Source organism: Coturnix japonica, chromosome 6 (assembly GCF_001577835.2).
Source record: "Coturnix japonica isolate 7356 chromosome 6, Coturnix japonica 2.1, whole genome shotgun sequence".
Taxonomy (NCBI): Eukaryota; Metazoa; Chordata; class Aves; order Galliformes; family Phasianidae; genus Coturnix; species Coturnix japonica.
In genome coordinates, this window is record NC_029521.1 from 5,890,385 (window position 1) to 5,918,304 (window position 27,920).

At 40.8% G+C, this 27,920-nt stretch overlaps 1 protein-coding gene and 1 long non-coding RNA gene across 2 annotated transcripts in view; one reads left to right on the forward strand and one right to left on the reverse strand.

Annotated features, from left to right (window-relative positions):
- Positions 1-3,349: 3,349 nt before the first annotated feature.
- The window catches only part of RNLS (renalase, FAD dependent amine oxidase), a 39,021-nt gene continuing 14,450 nt past the window's right edge, over positions 3,350-27,920 (reverse strand). Inside the window, exons 5-7 of the mRNA XM_015866205.2 lie at positions 13,499-13,672; positions 6,697-6,872; positions 3,350-3,685 (exon numbers count right to left, since the gene is read on the reverse strand). Coding sequence (XP_015721691.1) covers positions 3,533-3,685; positions 6,697-6,872; positions 13,499-13,672 — 503 coding nt within the window. The 3' untranslated portion in view covers positions 3,350-3,532. The remainder of the gene's footprint in view (positions 3,686-6,696; positions 6,873-13,498; positions 13,673-27,920) is intronic.
- LOC107315645 lies at positions 15,310-19,581 on the forward strand. The gene is made up of 2 exons (XR_001555986.2): positions 15,310-16,056; positions 18,418-19,581. It is a non-coding gene; the product is annotated as an uncharacterized LOC107315645 (long non-coding RNA).

Consider the following 27,920-nt stretch of genomic DNA (forward strand, 5'->3'; position numbering starts at 1 on the left):
TTCAGCAGAAAGAAACACCAAAAAAACTAGACTTGGCCCTTCATGAGACTTCAGAACAGCTCATTTCATTATTCAAAGAGTGAGTGAGATCAAGCCAGAATTAACCCTCTGGTCTCCTCCTAGCAGGGGTTTCTTTAACACCCGTGGGTTTGGGATGCAAGCTTTGCTCATCTGCACACATAGGTGGATGCAGAAAATCTGGGCATGGCATGATGCCCCATATCAGCTTTTCTCATCAGGACATGAGCTGTGTACTGTACCCCTTCAACAGTCACCCATGGTGCCAAGGCCAGTAGGAGCATCACCCCATCATCAATAGACTTCTACACACTGTGTGTGTGTGGATATGCTCGGTGCACTAGGCTCTCCCCTGCTGGCATCATGCCCAAGGTACCCAAATATAGTGATGCTCAGCAATATCATTACCAAAGGTGCAAGTGAAATGTCAGAGTTCAGCAAAATCCAGGCGAAGCTCACAGCAGGACCACATGGTGAGATGGGCAGAGTGGCAGCAGGCAGCTCCGGATTTCAGGGTTTCAGCTCTGCCGCACAAAGCAGCTTATGAACAGAACATCCGAGCCAGAGCCTGGATTAAGGCAAAGCCAGCTATGGCCCTGCAGGAATCTCGTCACAGAGGCTCAGCGCCCAGCAGCTCGGGAAGAGCCCTCATCACCCCTGGCCCCATGCCATCTTCCTGGTCACACTGCGCTTTGCAGCACTGGGCAGCCAAGCAAATCATCCCCAAACCTGGAAAGCAGGCTTTGGCTGTAGGGAGTGCTATGGAAATCCATCGTGTGCTTTCAGCTGGGAAGTGCCTCCCATCTGCAGCTGCCTTTTAAAAGCTAAATGAAACAAAACACAAACAAACAAACAAACAAAAACTAACCTAAATCAACCTCAATTTACTTTTACATGCTTGCACAAAAATATGGCCTCATTAAAGGGATCCAGTTTATGAATTGAGGAGCTGGGCACCCATCACCTCTTCCTAGCTCTTATTGGCAATGAGCTGAATTCCTATAAACTGCAGTGAAGCCTGGCAGAGGCAGCCTGGATGAAGTGGTTAGGATGAGGCTGTTCCTGGCCACAGCAGAGGATTGGAGGTCTACAGAAGAGGCTATGGGCTTGGGCTGGACATGTCCTTGTCTGAGAGCTAGCCCAAAACTAATTCAGCCTGAAGTGGGATGCTCTCCCACAAGGCTTTACCTCTTCTCAGCACAGCCCACATGGTGGATACTATCTGCTCCCAGCATCTGTGGGGGGTGGCAAAAGAGAAAAATGGTGCGTGGGAAAAGAGGGAAATGTACAGGAATTGGAAGCAGGTTTGTATAGCCTGGGGAGAATTTATAGATGTTGTCTGCATGTGTAGAAATAAGATTAGGAAAGCCAAGGCACAGATAGAGATGAACTTTGCGAGGGATGTGAAAAATAACAAGAATGGGTTCTACAGGTACATAGGCAGGAGGAGACAGATCAAGAAGAGCGTTCCCCCTCTGATAAATGAGGACAGAGAACTGGCTTCCTCAGACATAAAAAACCTGAGGTGCTCAGTAAGTGCTTTGCCTTGGTCCTCATTGATGGTCAGGCTTCCCATGTCTGCCAGGACACTGAAGCTCTAGGAGCATCTGAGAGGAGTAGATTCTGTCCCACTGTAACAGTGAAAGAAGTCCTTCTCTGTGCACTAAGGCAGAGTTTGGATAGAGAACAACTTCGTTGGATAGAGCTGCATAAGCCATCAAATGCGTCCAGCAATGGTGCTCTCCACTGCCATGGTGGCAGCTTCTAAGGGAACTGACCACCCAGTGGGATACTGTTGTGTATGGTTCAACATTACAGAACAAATGTTTCTCCCTTGGGAATCTACTCCTGGAGTTTACTTGGATGGAAGCTGAAAAGCAAATATAAAAAATGTGGCTAGTTCCACTGTTTTGTTTGCTTTTATCTAGGTTTTCCAACATGGCAATATCAATCTTTGCTTCAGCTTGGACTTCAGTTGCTTTTGAGCTAGACCAAAACTGTTCCTCAACAGGTTAGTTTATTCTAGAGCCATGTGGAATGGCTGCCTTTCTCCTTGGGAAACAGGAATTCAAGTGTTAATGTGGAAGACCTGTACACATACATGCTCACCATTCAGTGGTGGAAGCCTACAGGTTCAGAGCTGATTGAAGCAGACACAATAACACTGAGTTATAAACTTGATTACTTCAGAAAAGAAGAGAAAAAAACCAATGAATGCAGCTGGTGCTGTAACGTACCTTTCAAAGATGTTTTAAAAATAAACTTAAGTCTTAAAATTCTTGGTCACTTAACACACTCCATTAGAAATGGTCAAAAGCAGCATTAAACTGCCATGTTCAGTTGCATGTGAATGCAAGATGTCAGATTTTTGTGAAATTAGGGGATTTAAGGAAGAGGCAGAATTGTAGCTCTTTAATAGATGCGTGGTTAAAATCCTGCCTATGGAAAATAGTCTTTTTATTTATTTTTTTGTTTTATTGCTGTTGTACACAGAAGTGCTAAACTTGTGACATTTGATTTAGGAGAAAGGGCGAGGTAAATTCAGAGTTAGTATAAATGGTTTCTTGGTTAATTACTAAGCAATTTTAAAATTGATTTCCCAGAAACACTGCTTAGTAGCTTAGAAATACTTGAAACTGTGACAGGTAGTATTTTTGACACAGTTACACTTGCTCTCTATTATTTTAGGAGTTCAAGTCATATTCCCTGTTCATTCACTCACATCTGTATTTATATACTTCCCTAGACCTGCTTCTGCATTTCTACACTTGTTCTGCCAAAGAAAAGTATAGAGCTGTCTAGAAATCACCCTGCTTTCAAACAAACTGCTTGCTTTAAATTAGTTTTTATAGTGGTGGTGATTTAACTGCAAGTGGGAAATGTCAGCACAGTTTTCTTATTAACATGCTATCATGGAATATGCTTCAGTTATTTCCCCTCCTTCTCTGTGTTTGCCAGAGAAAGCAGCTAAGCCACCTTCCACATTAGCTGCTGTTACCCTGACTGCTCCATCACCTCAAAGAAGGAAAAAGCTGTTCCTGGTGTTATAGCCACAATGCACCAGTCACTCCAACATGGCCAACAGTCTATTTTGGTGGCACATCATTTCCTGCAGCAGCATCAATCTCTTTGTAATGAGCTCTTCCACCAGGGTTTCAGAAAGCTGCAGACTAAGAAAGCAGGGTGGCAGAGATCTATGATGCCTTCTTCACATTTGTCCACACCAGGAGACACGGTCAGACCTACAGCAGACCATCCAAGATGGAAAGCAAAGCTGCTAGAACTGAGTAGCTGTGACTAGAGATATCATGTAAAGTAACCACTCAGCACAGATCCTGGTAAATTCATTTTAATTCCATTTCAGTAATTACTGCAATACACCAGTAAGTCTTCCTTTATTACTTTATTTTTTGCAAGATAGAAGCCAGTGGCTTTAATAGTAAACTAGAATTCAATCCATCATAAAAAAAATTAATCATAAATCTAGACTATGTTTAGCAGTGAACTGCAACAGTTATAAATAAGATCTCACAGTCTCTGCAAGACTCATGGCAGACTCTATGCAGCCATCAAAGTTGGAACAAGTAAATCCATCACCCCCACAGATCAGGAGAGGCTGAGTATGAAGAATCATCTGTCCTGGACAATTGGGCACTGCTTTTGTAACCTGAAAAAGAAAAGCATACAGGGAGATGGAAAAGAAAGTATCTTATTTACCTGAATTCAATGATAGAATGATCAGTACTACCTAGAAAAATGTTCTCCTATGAAATGCTCTTTCCATCCCAGAATTTAGGTTCTAATATTAACAATCAAATAGTAAAATATTTATCTTGTGGAGTTAAATAATGAAATGGGACATAACAAAATATTAACCAGTAAGGAAGTTTTGTTCAGTGAAGAAATAATTGTACCTCTTTCTATCCCTGACTTGCCAAGCTATTCCACTCCTGGCAAGGATCTTGACCCAATGATCTCATGGCCTGAACGCTCAGAAATCAATACAGAAACTCTGAAGGATTCAACTATTGTTGTCCATAGTTGTTGGCTTTATTTGCTTCCTTCATCATCTGAGAATACAGCTGAGGCAAAGCATTTAAATGTTAATAGAGCAAAGACATTTAATCCAAATAAACCAAATCATCTGCCCTCTGACTCACAAAGAGAGCAGGCATGGGAATTGTGCACCAACATCACTATGTGGGAAATCTGGCCAAGAACATGTGCTAGATCTTGTGATCTTACAAGATTTAAACACTGGATTGGAAAAGCCATTGGCTTTTTATGTTATCCCGCATATTCTCTTAAATTAGGATCACCGTGATGCCACACAATGACTTAATGGACAGAAGGAGAGCAACACAGCTCCAGAGGAAGCCAGTACATTCCAGAGTAGCACTAGTGTATGTCAGAACTGAGGTAAGGAAACAGGAGCAGCAGTGGTAAGCATGATGGCACAAAAGTACCAGGTAGAAGGGAAAAGAATGAGACAACACAGTACAGCTTTATGATGTAGTTATGAGAGAAGAAATGTTGGAAGAGATATTCTTGTAAGAGGAATGACAAAACATGACCCACACGGATGAAATGCTGAAACAGAGGAAAAAGTATCAAGAGTGACACGGAGAGAGGAAAAAAAGCACAACAATGGAGCATAAACAGAGATCAAACCACAGAGATCTTAAGGCATGATATGAAGAACACAATTTTCTTTCCATATTCCCTTGGTTTTCTGCCTTGCGTTTGGTCCAAAGGTATGTTTTGGGTTCTTGTGTAGTAAACTGTTACTGAGCCCTGCTGTGCTAACGTCAGCTCTTGTGAACAAGATCTAGACCCAAGGCAACTTGCTTGAGGAGATTTTTCCAGTGGCTCAGATGTAGCTCACCATTGTCAAGAAGGCCCACAGTTACCGAGCTGCCACAGAAGTCAATGCACTACCAAAAATAATTCTCACTACAGGCATTCAAGGCCAGGCTGGATGTGGCTCTGGGCAGCCTGGTCTGCTGGTTGGCGACCCTGCCCATAGCAGGGGTTTGGAACTAGATGGTCACTGCAGTCCTTTTCAACCCAGGCCATTCTATGATTCTATTAAGACTTCAAGACTCAGCAGGAAAAACCCATGGTGAAGCTGATCTAATGTTGGCAACAGTTTTGCTTTAAGCAAAAGGCTGAATCAGAGACCTGAAGAGGTCCTTTCTGAGGTCCAATTTCTATGATTCTGTTTCTTGCCAAAATCTCTTGCACATGTAAAGTGATTCTGTACAAGGGATAGTTTGGGAAACTGATGGCTCTGAATGCTAATAGTATCTTATAATTAAAGCAGGGGATCCAGAATTGCATCTGTGCTGATCAGTAGTATAAGTAGAAGTTTGGAATTTCTAATCCCTCATCCGCCATGGATAATTGTAATGTCTGCATTTTAATCCCAGGATTGTGTTTGGCCATGTGAAGGATGCTACAGACGGATTTAATTAACAAGCAGGATAAATCCTGTCTAAAAGAGTCAGGGGAAAGATGCACCCATCTTATCAGTCCCCCTTGCTTCTGTGACAACAGCTTATTATAACTGAAAGTAAAGAGAGCTTTATGAGAAAGGGGGGGGTTCTGTTCCAGATATTTATGTAGTGATTATTTAATTTATGTAGTGATTATTTAATTTATGTAGTGATTATTTAATTTATGTAGTGATTACAGGGTGCCCACCTGGCAATAGACATCTCTTACTGAAGTAACTGACCTGACTTACGCTAACTTATTCACAATTACATATTTACATTCACCCCCTGAAACAACTGCATGTGTTAATGTCATTTTCATATGACAACACTATGTACTGGAAAGTGACTTGCAGACTACCAGTAACTAATTGACAGAAAAATAAACTCTGTCCTAACAAGACCAGGTTCTGGTCTCTGGATGCTGATCAAGGGGTACAAGCAGACTTCACAGCAGCTATCTACAGTAACTTTTCCAGACTTCATAAAAGGAGAAATTTTTAGGGACTGCCTTAAGTAAATATTTTGCATTGACTTCCACATTCAATTTCACCGATGTAATTTAACTTAAGAGGCTTTGGGTAAACACGTAGATATACGCCAATCCTTGAGGAAATTGCCAACAATTTCCTTGGATTTCTAAGAGACATCTGCAAAATATGCACGTTTTACTACCCTTAGGTAGTTTACATTAAAATACTTTTTGCATAACATACCGTTAAATTGAAGCAGGCTGAATCAAGTAGTAACTATTAGTATATCCAAACACAAGTACTCTCACTATTCTGTGGTAGGGTGGGAGTTTTGCTAATAATGCCACATACTTCCAGAGGCAGAAGAGACAGACTTAGCTGTATTTTTAAATACCAACAAAATCTCAGTGCGGCATGTGGGATTTACTTCCTTCCTGTGTACTGCTGCTGTTCCTTCTTATGAGGATCATTGCATAACTTAACATTGAGCCAGGTCCTCTATGTGAAAACATGACTAGCAATGATCCGGCTATAGCTAGCCAGCCATAAACATTGCTCGTGTTTATGGAGCTACATGGAGGAGTGCACTATGGATATCAAATGGATATCATCTCCTGGCTCCGAGGATGAACACTGGGTTGCGCGATGTCCTTCTTCCCTCTTTGCCTGTTCCCCTGTACCCTCCCAGCTGCCTGATTGACCTGGGTTACCTGTGAGTATCTCCACTTCTGACACTTGACACTAGCTGCTTTGGGCAGGGAGGGCACAAGGCTCTCTAGGTGGCTGAGAATCAGCTGCTGAACCTCAGCGGGGTCTGAATCCAAATGCTCTGTTCCAAATGTCACCGTTGTATGAACTACAACCGAGGGTCCGATTTCAGGAGAATCTGAAATGAAGAAGAAAGATGCTTCTAAAAGATTATTTGTTAACATTTGCATTCCCTCAGTACTGCCCATTGGGCTTCTACAACATTATCTACATAATTGACAGTAGAATAAAACCAATATTTTACTTTTGTGGAGGAAAAGAGAAACAGAAGCCAGAGCAGGTTGGCTTGATAAATCACTATCTTGATCTACACAAGTGAACACCAATGTGGGGTTGTCTACATACAGGTTTTGGAGACTGTAAAGCTACAGTACAACCTGTGTGTAGTGGAAATGCTCAGTCACAGCCTGAAACAGTGATTGAGCATGTGGTGGGAAGGCAGGGCCAACCCAGGGGAGCTCAGGTACATGGAATAAACCTGAGTGACTGGAAGGGGTGAAGCAAGGATTCATACCCTCCAAGATCTATTGAAGGGTTGGCAGTGGATGCAGTGCACACAGTGAATACAGTGGATATCTCTGGAGATCCCTTCCTACCTGTAAAAACCTGCTGAGATGGAACCAGACAGGAGGAAATGAGCGCAAGCTGCCACTTAGGACATAACGTCCCCATGCAAGTAAGATGGCCCTGGTGGTGGAATGTCTCCATTCTTGGGGACAGCTCTGTTTTTCCTGGGCATGGTCCCAAGGAGCCTGGAGTGTTGTGGTGCTGGCCCTATCGCCCTGGTGTTTCCAGGTATCTCCAAGTGATTACATAACTGCATGGCTCTGCTCTGAGGCAAAACTGAGATCCTTCATCTTTCTACCAATAAATACAACACAAGTGCACAGGCACCGGGACAGCCAATGAGAGCATTTTCCTAGAATACTGGATTTCAAGGTTGAGTGATTTCCCTGTGCCCAGCAGATCCTTGTATGAGATTCTTCCTGTTGGGGCTGTTGCATTTTAAATGAACTGGATATACTTGCTGGAGAAAGGATAGGATCTGGATTCTGCTATATTTCAGGCTGAATTCACCAGGTTGGTAGTTAAATTAAATGATTCCCTCTTGCTCCATTAACTAGAAACTCCCTCCTTTAGAAGCAGAAAGTCTTTTCAGGCTAAACCTCTGTTTGAACTAGCTAATTCCTAGAAAAATATTTCAGTTGCAGTAAATGAGCATTTTCTGACTAGATAATCCATGCAATAAGAGGGATTTGAATGCTTTCCAACCATAGAAACCAGCCTGGTGGAAATCTTTACATCTTCATTGTCACTGAGGATACACGAGGCTCTTCCTCTGAGAAGCCAAGACATTCCAGCTTTCAGAAGCAACCTAAACTTCATTCTCTGATAAATTTTCTGCTTATTTGCTGAACCCTGAGATCAGCACTAAGACATGTCAGGACCAAGACCAAGCACTCACAGCAAACATGAACCGATGATTTTCACTTCAACTTGAAGGATCCTTTCACTCAGTCTCTTTCTTAAGTGGCTCAGTCAACTTCTACTCTTGAGAATGAGGAAAACATGGGGGAAAAAAGTCCACGATCTCTACCCAGAGTGGATGTGGGATGAAGGCAAGGCAGATCTGGTGATTAAGACTGTTGAGTGGAACTAGACCTAGTAGCAGAGACTCAACCAAAGAGGACATCTTCTTTCCTGAGCTCTGATGATCTGGCTGCCTGAGGGTAACCTTCAGTCTCACCTTCCTGATGTTTCCCATCCCCAAGGTGGTTTCACAAACTAGCACAGGCCATTACCTCTGTTCACATCAGGTTTTCCAAATGTCTGCAGAACTCATGGGAATGCCACTCAGTCTGTCCTTCCCACTTTGAGGTGGAAAACAGGTATTCCAAGTCTGTTGTCTGTTCATATTGCCATGGACAGATAACCAAGTAGGGAAGCCTGTAAGGTACTTGCATATATAGATATAAAATATATATTTTTTAATTGTATGTGTGATTTGGCACAGTCTTCCACATAAACCCAGTAAAAAGGCTCATTAATAGACAACTAAGCATTTTATTACCATAAATACTCATTTCTTGCTGTGACTTGTTGTAGCCAATGATTCTTGGGCAGGGCCTACTTCTTCCAGATCTCTCATCTCTTCCATAGCATGTACAAAGCAAGTTTCAGGAAAACAGGCAGTTCAAGTTTTTAATTCCTCCTTAGAGCTACTCACAGCTTGGAGAGCTTCCAGAGACCACTGAGTCACAGCCTTCCAGTATTGAAATACTCAGACTGCAGGGATCAAATTTAGCCTCAAGTCTTTTTCCTTTTTTTTTCTCCTTCTACAAAAACATTGGCTAACAGATGAATTTAAAATAGATTTTTCCCTGAAAGCAATGGGGCCATCTCAGCCTCAATATCTTAAAGCTCTTACACCAGGTATGAATGACGGTTCAGTTGCTGCAGGAGCAAACCTGGTATTTTCTTCCCAGCATGTTCAGGTCAGGCTGCTGTAACGGTTAGTTTAAAAACTAAAAACTTGGCAGGGCTTCCCATGAGATTTTCATTTCCTTTACATGTGGCGAGATATGAGCACTCTATGGCCGTGATGGTAGATGACAAAGCACCATGGGAGATGCAGCAAGCCAAGGAATGCTCGGCAAAGTGTGGGTAATGATGTGAAGGCAAATGGAGGCAGCAAAAAGCTTTCATCTGCTCCCAGTTCTCTCTCTTCTCATCCCAGCTGCACAGCAATTAATCCAATCAGTTGATGTGGTGGAAGGGGTAGATCAGAGCTACGATGAAACAGCAGAGTTGGCTGCAGCTTTTATACATACATGATTAGCCAGCAGCCACACTGCCAGTATTGGCAGTCCCCACTCCATCCATAGTCACTGAGGGATCCCATGAAAATTTGGGATCTTCTGCCTGGTGCTTTAGTCCTTCCAGCCCATGCAACTCCAAAGCTGCACTGATGTCATGCCGGCCCCTATCTAGAGTGCTGGCATTTTGACTTGTGCCCTACGTTCAACCTCTCCTTGATGGCATATAGAAGATGCAGGCCTAAAAACATAGGTTTTCTTTGTTTCAGTGTTTTCTTCATTTTTTTTCTGTATTTCTTTTGCATCAATCAGAAATGAGAAGAACATGAGGACTTTCAAGACTCAGTATGCGTCCATGTAAACAGAAAGGAACTGTATTACCCCATCCAGCCCCACATTCTGCCTGTGACAGTGGTGATGTCACAGCAGTGGCTACGTGCCCACCTTGGAGACCTTGAAGATGCCAAAGTTGCTATTTTATAAGGATGAGTAGACAGACTGAGCCAAGCTTTGACATGAAATCCATATTTAACAAAACCTTCCTTCCAGAGACATCTTTGCCAGCACCATCTATTAGCCATGATCACTACCTGCCTGAGTTATTCTGAGCAGCTTGCAGGGCCTAGGAGAGCAGTAGAAATGATGTGAACAATTAGGTCACTTCTCCCAAGTAACAAGTGATAGGACAAGAAGAAATTGCCTCAAGTTGTGCCATGGGAGGCTTAAGTTGGATATCAGGAAAAACTTTTTTAAAAGGATTGTGAAGCACTGGAACTGGCTGCCCAAAGAAGCAGTTAAGTCAGCAACCCCACAGGTATTTAAAAGACACACTGATGTGGAGATTAGGGACATGGTTTAGTGGTAGTCTTGGGAGTGCTGGATTAACAGCTGGGCCACAGAGGTCTTTTCTAACTTAAATGACTTGATTCTATGATCAAACTGCAGCTGCACTATCACTCTGAATAGCCCTTCTTAGTAAGTCTGAAACCAAATCCAAAGAAAGGGAAAAAGGATGAAAAGAAAAGAAAGGAGGTGAAAAATATAAGTTAGAAATTGAAAAGCGACGACCGAAGTGCATTTTCCACATCCTAAAGGGTTACAGTGAAGACAGAGTCAAGTATTTATAGAAGTTCAAAGTGAAAGGACTTGAGAGAACGTATGCAGTATTAAGCCTGCTAGGACTATAACTGTCCAGAAAAAATGACGGGGCTAATAATACTCTGAAAAAGAGAAGAAAAAATAGAGCCAGCACTTTGGTTTGTGGCTCAGGAACATCTGGTGTCAGAAAGGTGACTTCTAGATTTGGATAAGACATTTAATGCAGAATATAAGATGGAAAAGTACAGTGTCCTGGGTGAAGCAAAGCTACTAGGACTAGAAGCAATGCTGCACCATTACAATAATAAGACTTATGACCATTCCTTGCACTCATTCTTTACAGCAGCACAGTGGCAATACGAACAGCCCATGTTGCCAAGTCCTCCTACAGAGACCTTACTCTGCCCAGATAAGCCTATAGTATTCAGTTCACCATGGTAAGCCCAAGTGTGAACTCTGCTCCCATGGTGGCCACATCCTCCTTATCTTAGTCTTAGGGAAGGAAGGGAATAAGCAGTTTGAGTGTTTGAAGAGCCAAAAAACCCAGAAACATCCCAATAAAAGTAAAGTCTCTTCTCAGAGAAAGCCCAGTGTGAACTGTCTGCCCACTGAAGACTTCTCTCTTGGAAAATGCAAAAGCTGCTTTTGCACTGTACAGTTGGTGAATCTATGCTAAAGTCAGGGTTCAGAGTCCCTAGACCAAAAAGAAATCATAGAGATTTAAACAGTGCAATTAGCTTCATCCCTAAACCCTAAATAGCTCTTTGACTCTTTCATTTTCCTAAGAATTCATATTTTGGTACTGAGAAGATAAAGGAATCTTTATTTCAAAATTAAAAAAAAAGATATTCAAATTACACTGATCTTGAAAACCTGCAAAATAAATCTTCCCTCTATATTATGTAACCTCACAGTCCTCACGCAAAAGAAGAGCAATGCTTTGATTTTTGTGTGTCATCTATCTTTAGTCCTCTGAAATACAAAGAACTGCAAATACTGCAGTATTACAGAAATGAGGTTTGAAATACTGAAGAATTCCCACTGTCCCCCCCAACTGGTTATAAATACTGATGGGGTGTTTAAGGCAGCCAATCAGGCAAATATTTAATATTCATACATAGTGCACAGGGAATTCAACATACATATTTTGTAGGCTCTTCCTTATGTAACTTTTGAGCATACTACCTCTACAGATGGAGATGTACCTTGCTGCAACACTGCAGGTGGGAAAGTTGTCCTCATGGCAACATGCTGCCCTAGGAGCAAAGGCTGATAATTCTGGAGAGTGATAGACAGACCTGCTTCTCTGTCCTGCCATTTCTAATTTGTCCTAACAAACTGATCCTGCAGTGCTGAGAACATACACCCGATAAACACTGCAGCCACATCTGATGGGCAGAAAAGCAAATTTTCCTGTTAAGACTGAAGAAATGAAGAAGGGATGCAGGCAAGTACTTAAGAAATACATGCCACTGCATACAATATACATAGGAGAGTGTATGCAGCCTAGAGGAGAGGAGGTGGAAACAGCATTCAAGTTCACCAAGAAAGACAGTACAGCTATGGCATACGATTGATTGTTTATATATCACAAGGAGGGCCTTATGGGACAGAAATCATCTTCAGTTGCTGGAAAAAAACCTACTTGCATTAACAGATCTCTCTCATGATAGGAAACCTCAGTGAGAAAGGTACGTGTCAACATGGATGTTCTAGTAGTTTCTAGGCAGCTGTTAACAATATGCCCCCAACAAATACTTTGCTTTCTATTTGGATTAATTTCCTTTGGAATTACCAAAGATAATTTGATTATTGTTACAAATTCATCGCTGTCAGCACTTTGAACCCACATGAGCGATCAGACAAGGAAAGGATGGGTGAGCTCCTCACTTGGGCTGCATCTACTGCACAATCAGAATCAGGTGGCTGGGAGAACAACACCAGTAGGTGCTATTAACCACCAGGCAGTTACCCTTAAACACAGCAGCAGAGATGTTATCTTGCACGCAGGAAACCCTCCAGATGCACTTTGTCAGCAACAAGAAGACAATGCCAGAGGAAAAAAAAGAAAAAATCTTATCTAGAGTAACCTAGAATATCTTATACTCTAACTTATGTACTCGCTATTGGCCCTTGCAGGAAAAAGGAATTTTCAATTCCTAACTTACTTGATGAAGCTCAACTGCTGGCTGCTTGAGATACCCTATGCCAATATACTTCCCAGACTGCTTGGTATATGGAATATGTTTAATAAATAAAACATAGAGCTATTTCATTGCCATCTTCTAGAAACACATGAGAAGTGTCTACCTTGTGGGATGTTCTCCAGACTTTACTGAACAGCTGTACAACACGCAGCCATTTGAAGGATTTTTCCATGATTATGAAAGCAAACTAGCTAACTCTAAATTAGACTAGGCAGCCTCAATTATATAACTTGTTACTACTTCCAAGCATAGTTAGTGGAAAGTACAGGAATCGTAAAGAAACGGATGACAGGAGATAAATTGGCATGGTTATGAATCAATGTTTAAACAAAGGAACTCCAACACTTTCTTGGAATAGCAACATTTTGATGTTTCAAATCCCCTGACACTGGTTTCATAAATGCAGTAATGTAAACCATGTGCTGGGTGGTGATTTTCTGAGGACCTTCCCGCTTTCATTGTGTATTTTATTGCAGGCTAAATGTGACATTAAATGCTATCTACCATGGCTTAGAGTTAAATACTTGCTCTGTTCAGAACAGCAACACTCAATTAAACAGCATTTTTCATGATCTACACCCTCTATTGTCACTGTGTTTAAGGGAAATAATGGGAGCACTGACCTATATTGCGTTTCTTATTATCAATGGAGATGAAGCGTATGCAGGGATTATCGGTGATGTACTTTGCAGCCCAGGGGACATCAATCCGTGCACCGACTTCATAAAAAAGTCCCAGAGCATAGCGGGAGGAGTAGTGTGCTGATTCCAGTTGCTGCTTTTGCCTTTCATTAATTACTGTGGGGAAAAGAAGAAAAGAAAAAAGAATAAACAAACAGACATTTCAGACTGTCCCTTTTCTCTCAGAACATTAAATGTATGAATTCTGTGGTTAAGCTGATTACTCCTTCCTGAAAACGACCAGTCTGCTAAAACTAAGAATCGAACACTAACCCTAGCGCTTTGTAATATTTTTTTCTGGGGCACCTCTTCATGAAGTTTTAATGGCACATTATGTGGAGTACGTCCTTCACATGCAACCTTCTCCATCCGCGGGTCATTTATCTTCTAGATAAAGTTGGGAAACTTTGATGCTGTGCCAATGTGATAGTCCAGTACCCAAGCTACAAATCAAACCTCCATGCTTGGTGTGGTATCGAGGGACTCCTGAGTCCCAGTTCAGCCACACTGGCAGAATGGTTTGCTCCAGGACACGCAGCTGAGAGCATATTCAGTCACACTGAAAAGTCCTTGCAAAAACTGCCACTGAACTCAGAGCCAGCTTAAAGACCCATTCCCATTGCAGCTGGTGTGCTCACCTCTCAAAAGCTTTAAGGCTGCCCATGTCTGGACTCTATTTAATACTATAAGAGACATGTCAGGACTCAGGACCCCATAGTTTTGCCCAGCCTACATCATCTGCTTAGAAGCAGCTTACCCCAGCAGAAACATTGTGAGGTTTCACAGATTCAAGACAGGGGACATCTAATCTGCATTATGCATTGGAGGAAGAGTGTTCGCACTCCACAAGCTGCTCCATGCAAAAAGAGGCCCAGAAAAGACCATCAGCACACAAAAAAGCTTTACATACATCAGACAACAAGTGGGTAATGGTGTCATTCCCAAATCCACACAGAACTGCTGTCAGCTTCCAGATGTGACCTCAGAGGGCTGTTCTAACTCAGGCTCCTGGCTGTTTTCCCCCACTTCATCACAGCTCTACAAAGCCATTTCTTCTCACTTGACCCAAAGCGTGTACTGGTTGAGGAACCAGGTGACTCCCATCTGTGACAAGAAGGGGATTAAGCACTCACATGGGGCTTGCTGGAGAACTGCCCCAGAGAAAATGATGCCAACATGATGGGACCTTGAGCACCACACCTTAATGGAAACATTCCCTGCTCCACTCTCAAGCTATGAATTTAACAGTACAGGCCCTCAGTGCCAGTATCTGGGAGCTGTCTGGGGGGTTCTTCATTTCCAAGTCCAAACAGTGATGCTATCAAATTCAGTAACACTTTGTGCCAATTCTCAAATACAGATCACAGGACAGCAGGAACAGATGTGTCCAGAAATTCCCATTCTCACGCTTCCCTCTCCTCAGCCAGCATTACAAGACATGAGAACACAGCCTTGCTGTCCACCCTTGGGTGTCACTTCATTCAGGTAGGGACTCTGAACAGTGGGATTTTGAGGAGTCTGTCACCACTGGACCCCTTTCATTATAAGTAGTCATAATGTATCTACATTTTCTTGCCATGCCTCAAAAGAAAATTAAAATCCTACACATGAGCTATAAAATATATTATAAAATAAAATCCTATAAAGCTGTAATATCCCATCTAAACCATCACTTTTTTCTAGGTTACTCAGACAATTATTTATAAAATATTTATTATCTTGATCTAAAGACATGAATACAACCTTCATTTTGAATTTCCATGCTTTGATTGATTTAAATGAAAAACAGAATGTTGTTTTAATGTTGTGTATGAAACCATAAAATTATTAATTTTTTCCATTCTGACAAAAATGGCTAAGATGATTTTAATAACATTTTGGGTAAAAAAACAACAACAAAACCAAACAGCTTTCAGATCACAGAATTGCCCAGCATACAAAAGCCAGCCATAATGATATTTTTAAAGAAATGCATAAAGACACAAAAATCCTACAGTTTCCACTGGAAGACTCAGCTTCAGCTGCACTGGGAATACCACTGAAGTAAGCGTCCCCTGGAGATTCCATCACATCAAAGCAAGGGGTATGTATACTTTATTTGCTGTTTCTCCAGACACTGACAGAAGAGTGGGTTACTTATCTCTCACACCCCATAAATACAGCCAGGGTCTTTTATCTGCTGTTCCAGGACTTTACTGTCACCTCGCTGCCTCACTCACACTGTGGGAAGGAGAGGACCTTGAGATCCCCTTTGGCCAACAAGAGGAGGACCAAGGCTTCAGCTGGCAAGCAGGGAGTGCAGGCATCGTACCACACAAGAGTACAGCAGTGAGCTTGGCCAGCAAGCAGAGGAGGGGTTGAAAAGTGCTCCTTTAACTGCAAAAGAAAGGAAACACCTGAACCATTCACCAGCAGGGGCTCTGGTGAGGACTGGATTCACAACTGCACTTCTGAGCAAGCAGAGATGGGAATGAGGAACAACAGGAGGGCAAAGGATTCAGGTCAGTTCACACACAGTTTTGAGTACCTGTTGCTGTAGGTCACAGCTGCTGAGAATAGTGCAAACCATAGGGAAAAGAAGATCATAAAATGTGAGATGCAGTTAAAAAAAAATGTTTTAGAAAGGTCTGCCATCCCTAATTCAGTACTTATAAAAACTAGATTGTTCTCTCCCCATGAGTCCCCACATGGTTCCAGAACACAGCTGGGATGCCTGTATTGATCTCTTGTGGGATAAGCACACAGGGAATAGCAGGCAAACTCTAATACATCTTTAGCTTAATATCTTTAAGTGGCTCGTGATTATCTCTACTCAAAAAAAATTTAAAAGGGAACTCTGTGGTTAAACGGTAACAAATGTATTTTTAGCCTGGGTACCACGTTAATAGATTTGAATAGCAGCACAGGCAGCTGAGCTAAATACATGGAGACACCGCTTATTTTCACAGCTGGCCAACTGCTGCTACCACTGCTCTGTTTGGGACATCAGTTATTCAGAATGGTATATTACCTGAAGCCTTCCAGGATGTTTTTCCTAAGAAGTCTTGTTAAGCTCGTACACGGATTTCCTGAGCATGAAGCTGTTGCTCCAAGGTGTCTAGACCCATGGTGAAAAAGGACAGATGTCCCAGGCAGTCCCCTGCTGCATGGCCATTAGAGCTGACACTGCGCCATGACTCTGGCTCTCTGCCACCGCCATGACCATTTCAAGACACAGGCTGTTCCTGCTTCTGCGTTTGCGTAGGAGGGAGCAGAGGTTATGAGAACGAGTGGGCTTGTAAGCTCAGCTTCCTTATCAAACTGCTTGAGATTTTAAAACATGCAGCCAAACAGTTAAACAGAACTGTGCATGTATTTGCGCTGAAATACTCACTGAACACTTCTACATAGTTTGCCTTTTCTTGTTAGGCTCTGCCTGAATAACGCTGTTTGGTTACAGTGCAGTGCTTAGTCTCGCATGCACGTCATGTCTAGTCTCAGGATAACTTAAATAATTATTTCAAATCATTGTAGTGCTGACTGACTTGACAGAAAGTCACTTTATCTGAAGTTTATAGCACATGAAAAAAACTCAAATGTGTATTTAGAATAACAATTAAGCAGAAAGAAAAAAATGCACAATAAAGATATAGATTTTTGAGGTTTCTAATGATTTTGCGAAGAACTAAACTTGAATATATGCCCTCTAGCTGCACTAACCAAGATGACTACCAATCCAGTCATTACTAAACTAAATTAAACTAGTTAGTTTAGTCATTAAACTAAAATCTCCATCAATTTGCACAATAAACATTTACACATTTCCTACAGCACTGTACATTGTCAACTGTTGCTACAAGGAGTGAAACAGAACCGCCCCATTTTTAGAGGGCTGGTAGCAGGGTAAAAGGCCACATGTACAGCCTTTGACCTGATCCCCACATTACAAAGAACAGGATATGAAATTCATAAACAAGTAAAACTGAAGGAGGAGACGATAGCGGAGTTTCACAGTCTGAGCTCTCCTTAAGATCACATTGCCACCCACTCAGGGAATGAAAGCCAGTTCTGTCATGGTTTGAGATGCACATCTTTTAGCTGGGAAGCTTGTTTGCCTTAAGATGAGCCAGAAGAGAAGAAGACTTGTGTTGCTGAAGAAGGAACTTCTGCTATGGCAGAAAAATAACTACCTGTATGGAGCCAGGAAGACATACTGACTCCTTCCAAAAAGGAACCCGAGTACTAAGGATTGGCCAAGAGATTTGGGATTTACTTGGAAATTTGGTACACCTGCAAACAGTTCCAGGAAATCATGCAATGAAGGCCAAATAAAATGCATGTAACACATACACACATATTGTACATCTGTATATAATACGTAATATCTACCTACATTTCACAAATGCACACTGCAGCTTCTATTTTGTAGGCATTTGCAGGTAATAACAATTGACAAAGATATTTCAATTTAAATAAGTAATGGAAAAAATGCTTTCAGGCTTTAATTACTAAGGATTCAGCAAGCCACTAGAAATCTTTGCCTATGTGAAAAAATTAACCTCTTTTGCTTTCCTCTTCAAGTAGACAAGCATGCTTAGTTTATTATCAGGAAGAAGTAAAAGGGGAGAGTATAGGTAGAGTTAATAATAATAATATAAAATATATTCTATAAAATAGAAGGGATTGCAATCAAAAAAGTCAGAAAGTTTCAAGAATCCATATCCTGAGATTAAGCTACATAACACTAGAACAGCACTTGAGTGATGCTCTTACACACTTCCTTATCATGTCATGAAAACCAGTATATAACTTAGAGCTTATTATTTACAATATTGTGTAGAAAGCATTTTTAAACAAATCCAATCCATTTGTTTTTGTTTCAGAAACATTCAAGCAACTTTGAAAGACAACACAAATCCAGTTGCAGGGGAGGAAGAGTCCACGGGACAATGGGAAACGCCAAGACTTCCCAACCACCTGCCTGAACAGATATCTGCACTACCACCCCACATCTTTCAGAACCCATTACTCATGTCTTCTTTAAAACCTTCCCTAGATTAACCATTTTCTTTTTATCTCTCACCAAGTTCCAGTGCCTTCATTCAGTATTACCCACCAGAACTGTGAAATACACACTAATCCCCCCCACACAAGCAAAAAGACTCAGGATATGAAATGCTACTTCAAGCTACACGTGAGGCTTACATTTACTTTGTATTTAATCACATAACACTGTGGTTGTATATTTCTTTCTGGTTTTTGTTTTGCTCCTACTTCTTTTCCTGCAACTGAATTCATTACAGATTTCATGGGGCTTCCCTCCCAGAATTCTAATACAGCAAAGACTGAAAAGTTGAAACCGTTTTATACTTTACTATTTTTAGAAGCATATTTTAATTCTTATGTGCATATTTTTGTAACTACAAGGACGAGGAAGTGGAGGAAAACATACTTTCTGATATATTTCAGCACAGCAATATTCAAATCTAATGCAGGGGGTGGAAAGAGAAAGGAGAGAGAAGGGAATAAACTGTAACTGAATAAACGAATGTAAGGGAAAGGAGTAAAAGAAATGGGAATCAAAACACCAGGCAGTAAGCATAGGAGGACAACATATATTTACAAGGCAAAAGGGAAGGAGGAAAAGATGATGTAACACATGGCAGAGATGATAGATTTACAAAGTATAAAAGTTTAAGATGGTCACTTTTCAAGAAAGTAAAGGATGAATGGAGAAAAATGTGAACTGGGAAACAGAACTAAATTAAGACAGAGGTGGCCAGAGTGAAGGCTCACAACTAAGATTAACAGATACTTTTGTGCACTTCCATAGCAGATGTTCTGTCTCCCTAAATTTAGACAAGACAATGGGATAAGTTCTTATACTGAATTGGCAGGGTACTTTATTTTCAATTATGTGGTTTAATAATTAAAGTTGCCTTGGCTGGTACTGTATGTCTGAAAGCTTCTACGACATTCTGCTACCTTTGCTCTGGGTGCTGTGGTTACTGGAGATACTGCTTAAGATAAAACCATTTTTTTTCTACTTTCTCATTCATCTGTGCAATATTTTGCAGCAGAAACCAGTTTCAGGGGCTGTGTACTTTCATCAGGTCCCAATCAAAGTCACACAAAGAGGCAGGCTCTTCTGTTCTTCAAGTTTTCATACTAACATTTAAACAAATATTTTATATTGATGTAAGAGATACAAAAATGCGCTGATGGAATAAATCTAGTTTGATGGACACTGTTGCAGGTATCCTAGAAAGTTAGTAAGCAGAGACAATTTACTACTGTCTACAGCTTAACATTTGATAATAAAATATAGATTAAAGAGGAAAAAAAATCTTCTCTCCATCTCTGAAAATCGTGGCAAGCCTCAGGCTCTAGGACACACTGTCCAAACTTAAAAATCTGTTTAAAGATTTCCATTGTAACTCATTAGAAGAGTTATCTGGAGAACTGCTCTTCTTCTCCCAATGAATATGAGTGGTGATTACTCTTATAAAGCATAAGGCCATGCCGGAACAGATCTCTCTCTCATAAAATACATTTGAAAAGTTATTGTATTCTGTAACGGAATGGGTAGCACCACTTCCAATCACAAACAGGTTTTGACTTCATTCCACATTTGCACAAAATAATAAGAAATGCTAAGAGAATAAACAAATAAGCCTGCACAATCAGTCAGGCCCATCAGCAGATACAGTGGTAAAATAGACTAAAAGTGTAATGAATGCAGGAATATTATTGTCCAAAGACAATCAAAAGGTTGGGTGGATTCATGCAGAGGGAGCACATAGACCCTGTTCTCACAAGGATTGGGAATCCAGAGGAGGAACACAAAGGAATTTTCTGCACTGGCCTCTGTAGCTGCACCTTCAAACAAACAGGAGATCTGAAGGATAAAGTGCTGCTCCCTCACTCTCTTGCCCTACCGGGTATCAGTCCATACAGCTTACATAAGATAATACGACACTATGACTTCCCCATTCAAAACAAGTGACTTAGTATCTCAGCTAGAAAAGAGATGCTCTATTATATCTCTCAACTATTCTTGTTCTTCATACTGTACACAGCTTGACAGAGGAAACACTGTACTCCATTACTGATTAGACAAAAGGGTATAGGGATTAAATAGCTGTTATTATTTTCCAAACAGCCATCAAGAGCAGCTACCAAACAGAATCTTTTAAAAGAAGAGCGACTGCCAGGTGTTAGTGAAAAAATCATTAGAGCAAAATCATTTACATTGCAAAGAACTGTGGCAATAAGCACTGCTTTGTTGGAAAAGATGATACTAATCATTTCCTGGATAACATTTAACTCTGACCTTTTATTATGTGTTGTATCACTATTAATTCATACCCAATAAGGGAAAAAGCCTGGAAACGTCCAAAATCACACACTGAAAGCTGAATAAAATGGCCACTACATCTTAAAGTTACTGTTTTTGAGTGAGATCACTTCCACATCCCTGGACTGAAACAAGAGAGATGATTGAACAGCAGCTCACATCACCAGCAGGGGTTTGAAACCATGGATATCCACATGTGTGTCACAACACCGAGGAACCACGGCTGTCTGTGAAATGAAAAACTACCTTTAAAGCAGACTTTCAGGTCTGAGATTTGATAGAGCTTTGGCTCAATCTGCTGCCTCATTCACAATGAATTATGCTCTAGTGTCAATAGTGTTTATGTCTCGTTACATTTTAATAAAAGGTTTAATGTTGGCCTCATTGAAGTCACAGGAAATTTCTAAATTGCTAATTTAGAAATTAGCAATTTCTGAATGGCTTTAGAACTCACGTTTTACCTAAAATAGATCAATGAATCAACTGCTCTGCAGAAAAACTGAGGTTGCTGGAATGACACTTCATGACAGTAGTTCATCAGATGCTGATAAAACAGATCAAATCAGACAAAGCCAGATAAATACAAAAATAACATTAATATTTTTCTATCAAAGTGGTTCAGATCATGCGCATACTTACTTCCAACAGTGCTGCACACTGACTCCTGCCCCAAGTAGGAATGTTCCCAGCACGCAGCACCTCCCATCTTCTTCCAGCCCTCATTTCAGCATGAACACCATGCGTCTAGGTCTAATCCCACAGCTCTTTATCCTGAGGCAAACAGGATTCTTTCCCAGTTAATTTCAAAATAACTCATCTGTCTCTTGGGAAACTGCTGCATCATCACACCAGCAACTCCAGCCACAGCCTCGACACCACCACAAAGCTGCAGAAAACTTCTGCCTCTGGGTTTAAGTAGTGTAAGCGAGCTGCTCCAAGTAGGACAGAGGCGGGATGCTGAAGGCTGTCTGAGCAGATAATGCCTTTGGATACAGGTAATTTTGTTATGTTTTTCCAGGTGAATTCTACTCTTAGTTCCTACAATTGTCATCTGTGCTTCAGCAAACATCCCCACTGCTAATTTCCTTTTGTAGTTGGTCTTCTTAAAAAAAATTTAAGGAAACACTGGACAACAGATATTTTGTGACAAGAAAACCAGCCATAGAAAAGATACCTTAAGCATTCAGGTTATTCAGTGAAACAATCACAGAGCTGGCACATGCAACAAGTCCTGTTCAGGAATATATGGAGACATGGCATTGAAATGTCTTCAAATGAACAGTGCCAAGAAATAAGTAAAGCATGCTGCAACTGTGTAAGTCTGGGAATCAAACCTTTGATACAGAGCTTCTGACTCTGGAAGACACAAGTCTAACAAGAACAAACAGTTAGCTAAATCTAGACTCACAAAATGGCCTGACATTCGTAACAGTGAGAGAAACAAAGCATTCAGAGGAAAGGAATGGAAGCACTCACACTCTTCCCAAAAGCCAAAAATCAAAAACCAGAGCAAATCCCACTAATGTACCAAGCATCACTTGGGTCATTCAACACTTAAGATGTTTATGCCAAGATTGGGTATTTCTTTCCCCATTGGCACTGATTACAACAGTCTTATGGCCTGCAGGGGACTGTTTTATCTGGTCATGGTGGTCCTTCTGGGCTTTCTAATCCATAATCTAATTTTCAATCACAGAACTGGACTGCTATGTGTTCTCGGTTCCATCCTCGGAAGTGTCATGCGGTGCAGGATGTGGTAAATGAACACATAGCACTCATTTTTAAAGCTGGCTGTGATGAGATAGGGAGGAAAGACTATTTGCGGGTGGTTTAAATGAACATACTATATTTAACTCTTGGCATTCGTCAGATGACACAGCAAGAGACACATAACAAAGATCAAACCATTAAGATTTACCAAGAAAATACAGTAATCCTATTTGTTTGGAAGGAGTAAAGATGAGTGGGAGCTCCTTTACTGGCATATCAGCCAGACCAACAACAAATAGCTCAATGAGGTCAGATTGCAATATTACAGCAAAGACTTGACTAGTATGCGTGCATATTACTTAAAAGTTCAAACAGTCACATAGATTTTTAACAAACCAAAAACACACATTATGTCCTTATTACTATTCAGTTCTTAGAGCAGCAGCTTAGCACACAGGAATAAAAACAAAAACTATTTTATAGAGTCCCATGTCTTTTTCTGCATAACAGATTTAAACACTGTATAGCTCTATAACCAGACAAAAATTCCCACTCTTTCTCATTCAATCTGGGATTCCCATAGACTCTGAGAAATGAAACCCCAAAACTATGCAAATCACTCCGCAAAACATACACCTGTCTGTCTCAGAAAAGAAAAATGAAAGTAATTATTTGCTGCAGTTTAAATTGCACGTAATTATTTTCTCTCACATGAGTTAGCACAAGGGGAACAGAAGTCTGCCTACTTTGTGGTTAAGTTGCAATGCATTTAGCAAACTTATACAGCTCCTGCAGTAGATTTAAGACTCTTGAGTTTTATTCAAGTTAAATTAGAAATTCCACAGTTTTGAAGAAACTAATAATTCCACAAAACACAGAAGTGCAAATGTAATTACAAAGAAGAGGACTATCAAAATGCAATGCCAAAGGTACAGAAGGAAACCGGGCAGAGCAGGAGTTAATACTGGTTTACTCCAATGCCCCTCCTTGCATTGCCACTTCCAGCTCCACCACCAGCTGCAGCACCACCTTCTCTGGATGCGCAGGGCCACCGACAAAGAAGAGCCCATAGAAACACACATCATATACTCTTAAAAACTCTGCAAACTTAACGTACCCCTGAAGGTCGTGCACATCAACCAGACTTTCTCCAAGTCTTTCCATGCGTGGTGCTGTCATAGATGCAGTCTACAGAGTGAGTCTGCTAGGCTGGACCAGATCACTGCACACAAAAGCATGTGATGAGCATGTTAAAATAGGTTTTCTCTGAACTGGCCAGCAGACCTCATTTTGCAGGGGTCATTTCTGCTCCTGTGGTGTCCAACAGCCCAAACTGCAAACCTCAGCAGTCAACTTTCTATTGAAACTATGCACAGATCTTATCAAGGTCCAAGGAAGGTCTGAAGGCATAGAGAGAAAGCAGAGGTGTCTGCTCCCATGCTCAGGCATAATAACTGCTGCAGCACTGCCCCATTCCTGTGCTGTAAGCAAACTGTCACATTAGCCATCTGAGCTGGACATTAGACCCCTTCATTCATCCTGAAAATACTTAGAATTCTAAGTTAAAAAATATCTAGCAAACATCTTCAAATTTTGCCTAAGATTTGTAATGCTAATAAAATCGATGACTCATGATTTATAGCTTCATTAAGTGAAAATGCTGACATCAAATCATCGACAGTGGTGAGCTGGCACGATAATTATGCCCATTTATTGTTAGCTAGCCAACTGACTCCCAGAAATAGAACAAGAGATACAAGGTCTAATTAGAAATGCCTGAATTACCAGGATTCCTATAGGAGAAAAACTGATAAGAACTCAGCAGAAGGTTTCAGTTCCAAAGTAGTAATTCTAGTAAAATATTCTCTGTGCAGAATTAAAACCCCAACTTAAACACAGGCCCCATGAAAAACTTATTACCTGCAAGTTTCATCCTTTGATTTACAGCTAATTCTTTCAGTTCTGTGAGATGATGTTTTAAGCGCCCTATAATGAAAGCACATCTTGCAAATGACCACAGTCACCAGAAATTTGTAAAGAGAAGATAAATCTTACAAAATGCACTGAGAGTTTTTGATGTACGATCCAGTTTACACCTCAACGGGTAATGAACAATTAATTAACCCACATTTCTAAAAACACCTGAAAGTCAGGGCAGGAGAGATTACACTTAAACATATATTATGAAAATGCATACTGTATCTGTGCAGTACTGGTTTATTTCCTTCTTTGTTAGAAAGCATCTTACAGTAAAGAATTGTACCTGAAATCGGAGCCTGAATCTAAGAGGTCAGCAGAAGTCCAAACCAATTCCTTTAGCAATCACCTTGTGTCCCTTTCTGTTGCAGCTGAACGGGAAGGACTGGTGGGCCCCTTTACTGCAAACCTGCATTGCCTTGTTTTAAAAAGCTTAAGCATCTCCACTATGGAATCTTTTGCATGAAAGACGCTGAATTTAATCTTCCTAAAAAGTTATTTTCCCAGCACCCCTAGCCAAGAGTCCCCATCCATTTTTTTTAGATGAGCTACTGCCATCTGAGCATTACAAAGGCCTTCTAATGTCTCCCACTCTAGCCTTCGTTTCCCAGATATTAGAAAGGATCTCAGACTTTCCCAGACAACAGCTCCACAGCTTTTCATGTTACTGCAGCGCTGATGAAACCGATATAACAAATAGACAAAGGACGTGTCCTGCTCATCAGCCTATTTTCCTTTCCTAGATTCTGGTAATGCTGATGCCCATATACATGAATCATAAGACAACTAGGTCTGGTTTTATGTGTTGATGGACACAGAACTTTCATATACAACAATGACTGAGGATCTACAGAACTGGTCTGGAGGCTCTGCATGTCATTTCCAAGGCAAACCATAAAAATCAAAGCTGATAGTACCGCCCCCCTCAGAAGTGCCTATTTAAGTAGAAGTTCCTATTAAGCAGAACCACCTGGTAAATGACCCAGAGCTCAGCCTGCAAACACCTGTATGCACTGCTTCATTTCATACACAGACAATAGGCATAATATGGGAAGAGCAAAACCTTTCACTCTCTATAGGCATTTGCTACTGCAGCCTCTGTAAAATTCAGCAGATTTTAAGGCACTCAAACCCCTGTTGGAGCTGTTTGATAACACTTCCTTGCAGGTCTTTTCTAAAGAATAAAATACTACATTGAAAAACTACCTAAATCATAAAAGATCCAGATATCTGCTGGAAAAACTACTTAAGTTTTCTCTGTTGAAAGTGCCAATGCAGTCAAAGTATTTTAAAATTCTCTTTAAATACCATAAGCTTCTGCTGACCACATATGACGAATGCAAACATTAAGAGAGGCAAAGAACAGAACTTCTGGAGCCTGCAGAGTTTGAAACTCAGAAGCACTGCTAGTTAAGTGAGGCACAGAACCATGGGAAAGTCAAAACACTGGTGCTGGGGACTGCTTAACAACAGGAAATAGAAAGTACTTTTGATACACACTACCATTTAGAAGGAGCTCATCCAGGTCTGAGCCGGAAACACAAACCATACTTTTGACACTGAACAGCAACAGTAGTTTGTAAGCAGCAAAAACTGATTCAACTTTCTAGTAATGGAATTATTACTTTTCTTTTTCTAGTGATAGCATAGAAGCTATCAGAGGACCCCAAAAAATGACAGTGGGACAGTCAGGAGGCAAGAGCAACACCTACCCAAGGCAGGACGTTACACAACATTCAGATTTGGTTTTAATTTTGCTAGTGTTGTTTGTAACAAACCCAACCGAGTTCTTTAGGGTAGCCTGCAGATTTCAGGCACTTTTTATAGCAAGACATATATGAATCGTGTACATTGCACTAACAGCCTCAATCATATCTGCATGCAAGAACATATTGAACTACAATTTACCTACTTGTTTTCCAAGAAAATCAACACCCCCAGCCACAAGTTGAGTAACTTCAAAGCACTCTAACATAGAGAGCCACACCGCCACCCCTCCTTCCTTGCCTGTCCTTCCTGAAGAGTTTGAAGCCATCCATTTTCAGCATTATTGAAAAAGGATTCAAATGGTCTTTGCTCACAACAGCTTCAGACATCTACTTTATATTGCCTTTTTCACAGATTATACTATTACCATAATACTCTACTAGCTGCAAATCTGCATCCCTCAAATACGTTTCAGTGAGGTGTCAGCTGCACTTCAAAGCCAACAAACAGGGAATCACGGGCAACGAAAATATCAATTTCTTGTTTCTCATCACCTTGGGACATGATACACTTCAGCCTCATGAAAGCTGATGGTTTTCCACTTCCCTTTTTCATAGAACAGCTCTATGTGAACTGCACAAAACCTGCAGACTGCTGACAGTTGATAAGACTGCTGCAACTGAAAGGGAGAACTGTAATAACAGAGCTCAGAAAATACATGCAGGAGCATGCATGTCAAGTCATACTGCAACTCTAGCTCAAAAGAAAAAAGAGAAGTAGAAGGGAACTTCAAAGTCAACACTAGAACCAGAAACAAAATACATTAACTTTGCTGTAGCTGGCTCATTCTGGAGTGTGACTCAGCAGAACAAAGTCTCCTGGCTTCATTTAGAAAGTTCATATCGTATATGAAGTGGCAAAATCTGCTCTCTGGAATTGACTGCAGCTCTACTTGTTTTAGTGGGGATGTAACAAAGAAAGTCCCAAGCATTACATAGGTGGTAAATCACAACCCTGTTCCACAAAGCTATTAATACCAGGGTAAGAGCCTGATTCTTCTAAGCATGGAGAGGTATTTAGACAGGAAAAAAACCAGAATCTATATAAAAATTATGACCAAAATGGTCACAGCTGACAGCACTTGATTATTTACTTGTATTTAATGAATCTGTAAATACCCATAATTATAGATTAAAACATAAGGAACAATCTGAAAAGCACAGGAGAATGTGACAAAGCCTGTGCTACCATTACTGATCCAATATCGTCTATCAGTCGATAACAGTACCAGGAAATTTAAAACTAACATCCACATCTGAAGTATGCCATAAATCTTCTCAGCATTTCCAGTTCCGAGTTACGCAAAGATAAATAAACATATATATTAAGTAAAAACTCCTTGGTTGATACTTGGATATATCTAAAATATAAATCACTAAAAAATAGAACTTGTATTAGCTAAAAAAAATTGTAATACTTTGCATCTTGATATTTGACTTTACAGTAAAATATAGATACTGCCAGAGCAATTAAAAAAAAAAAAAAAAAAGCAGGGAAATAACACTTATGGCTAAAGGAAACAAGACAGGAAAAGAATAAACATGCATTTAAAAGAAACCAAGTATGTACATATTG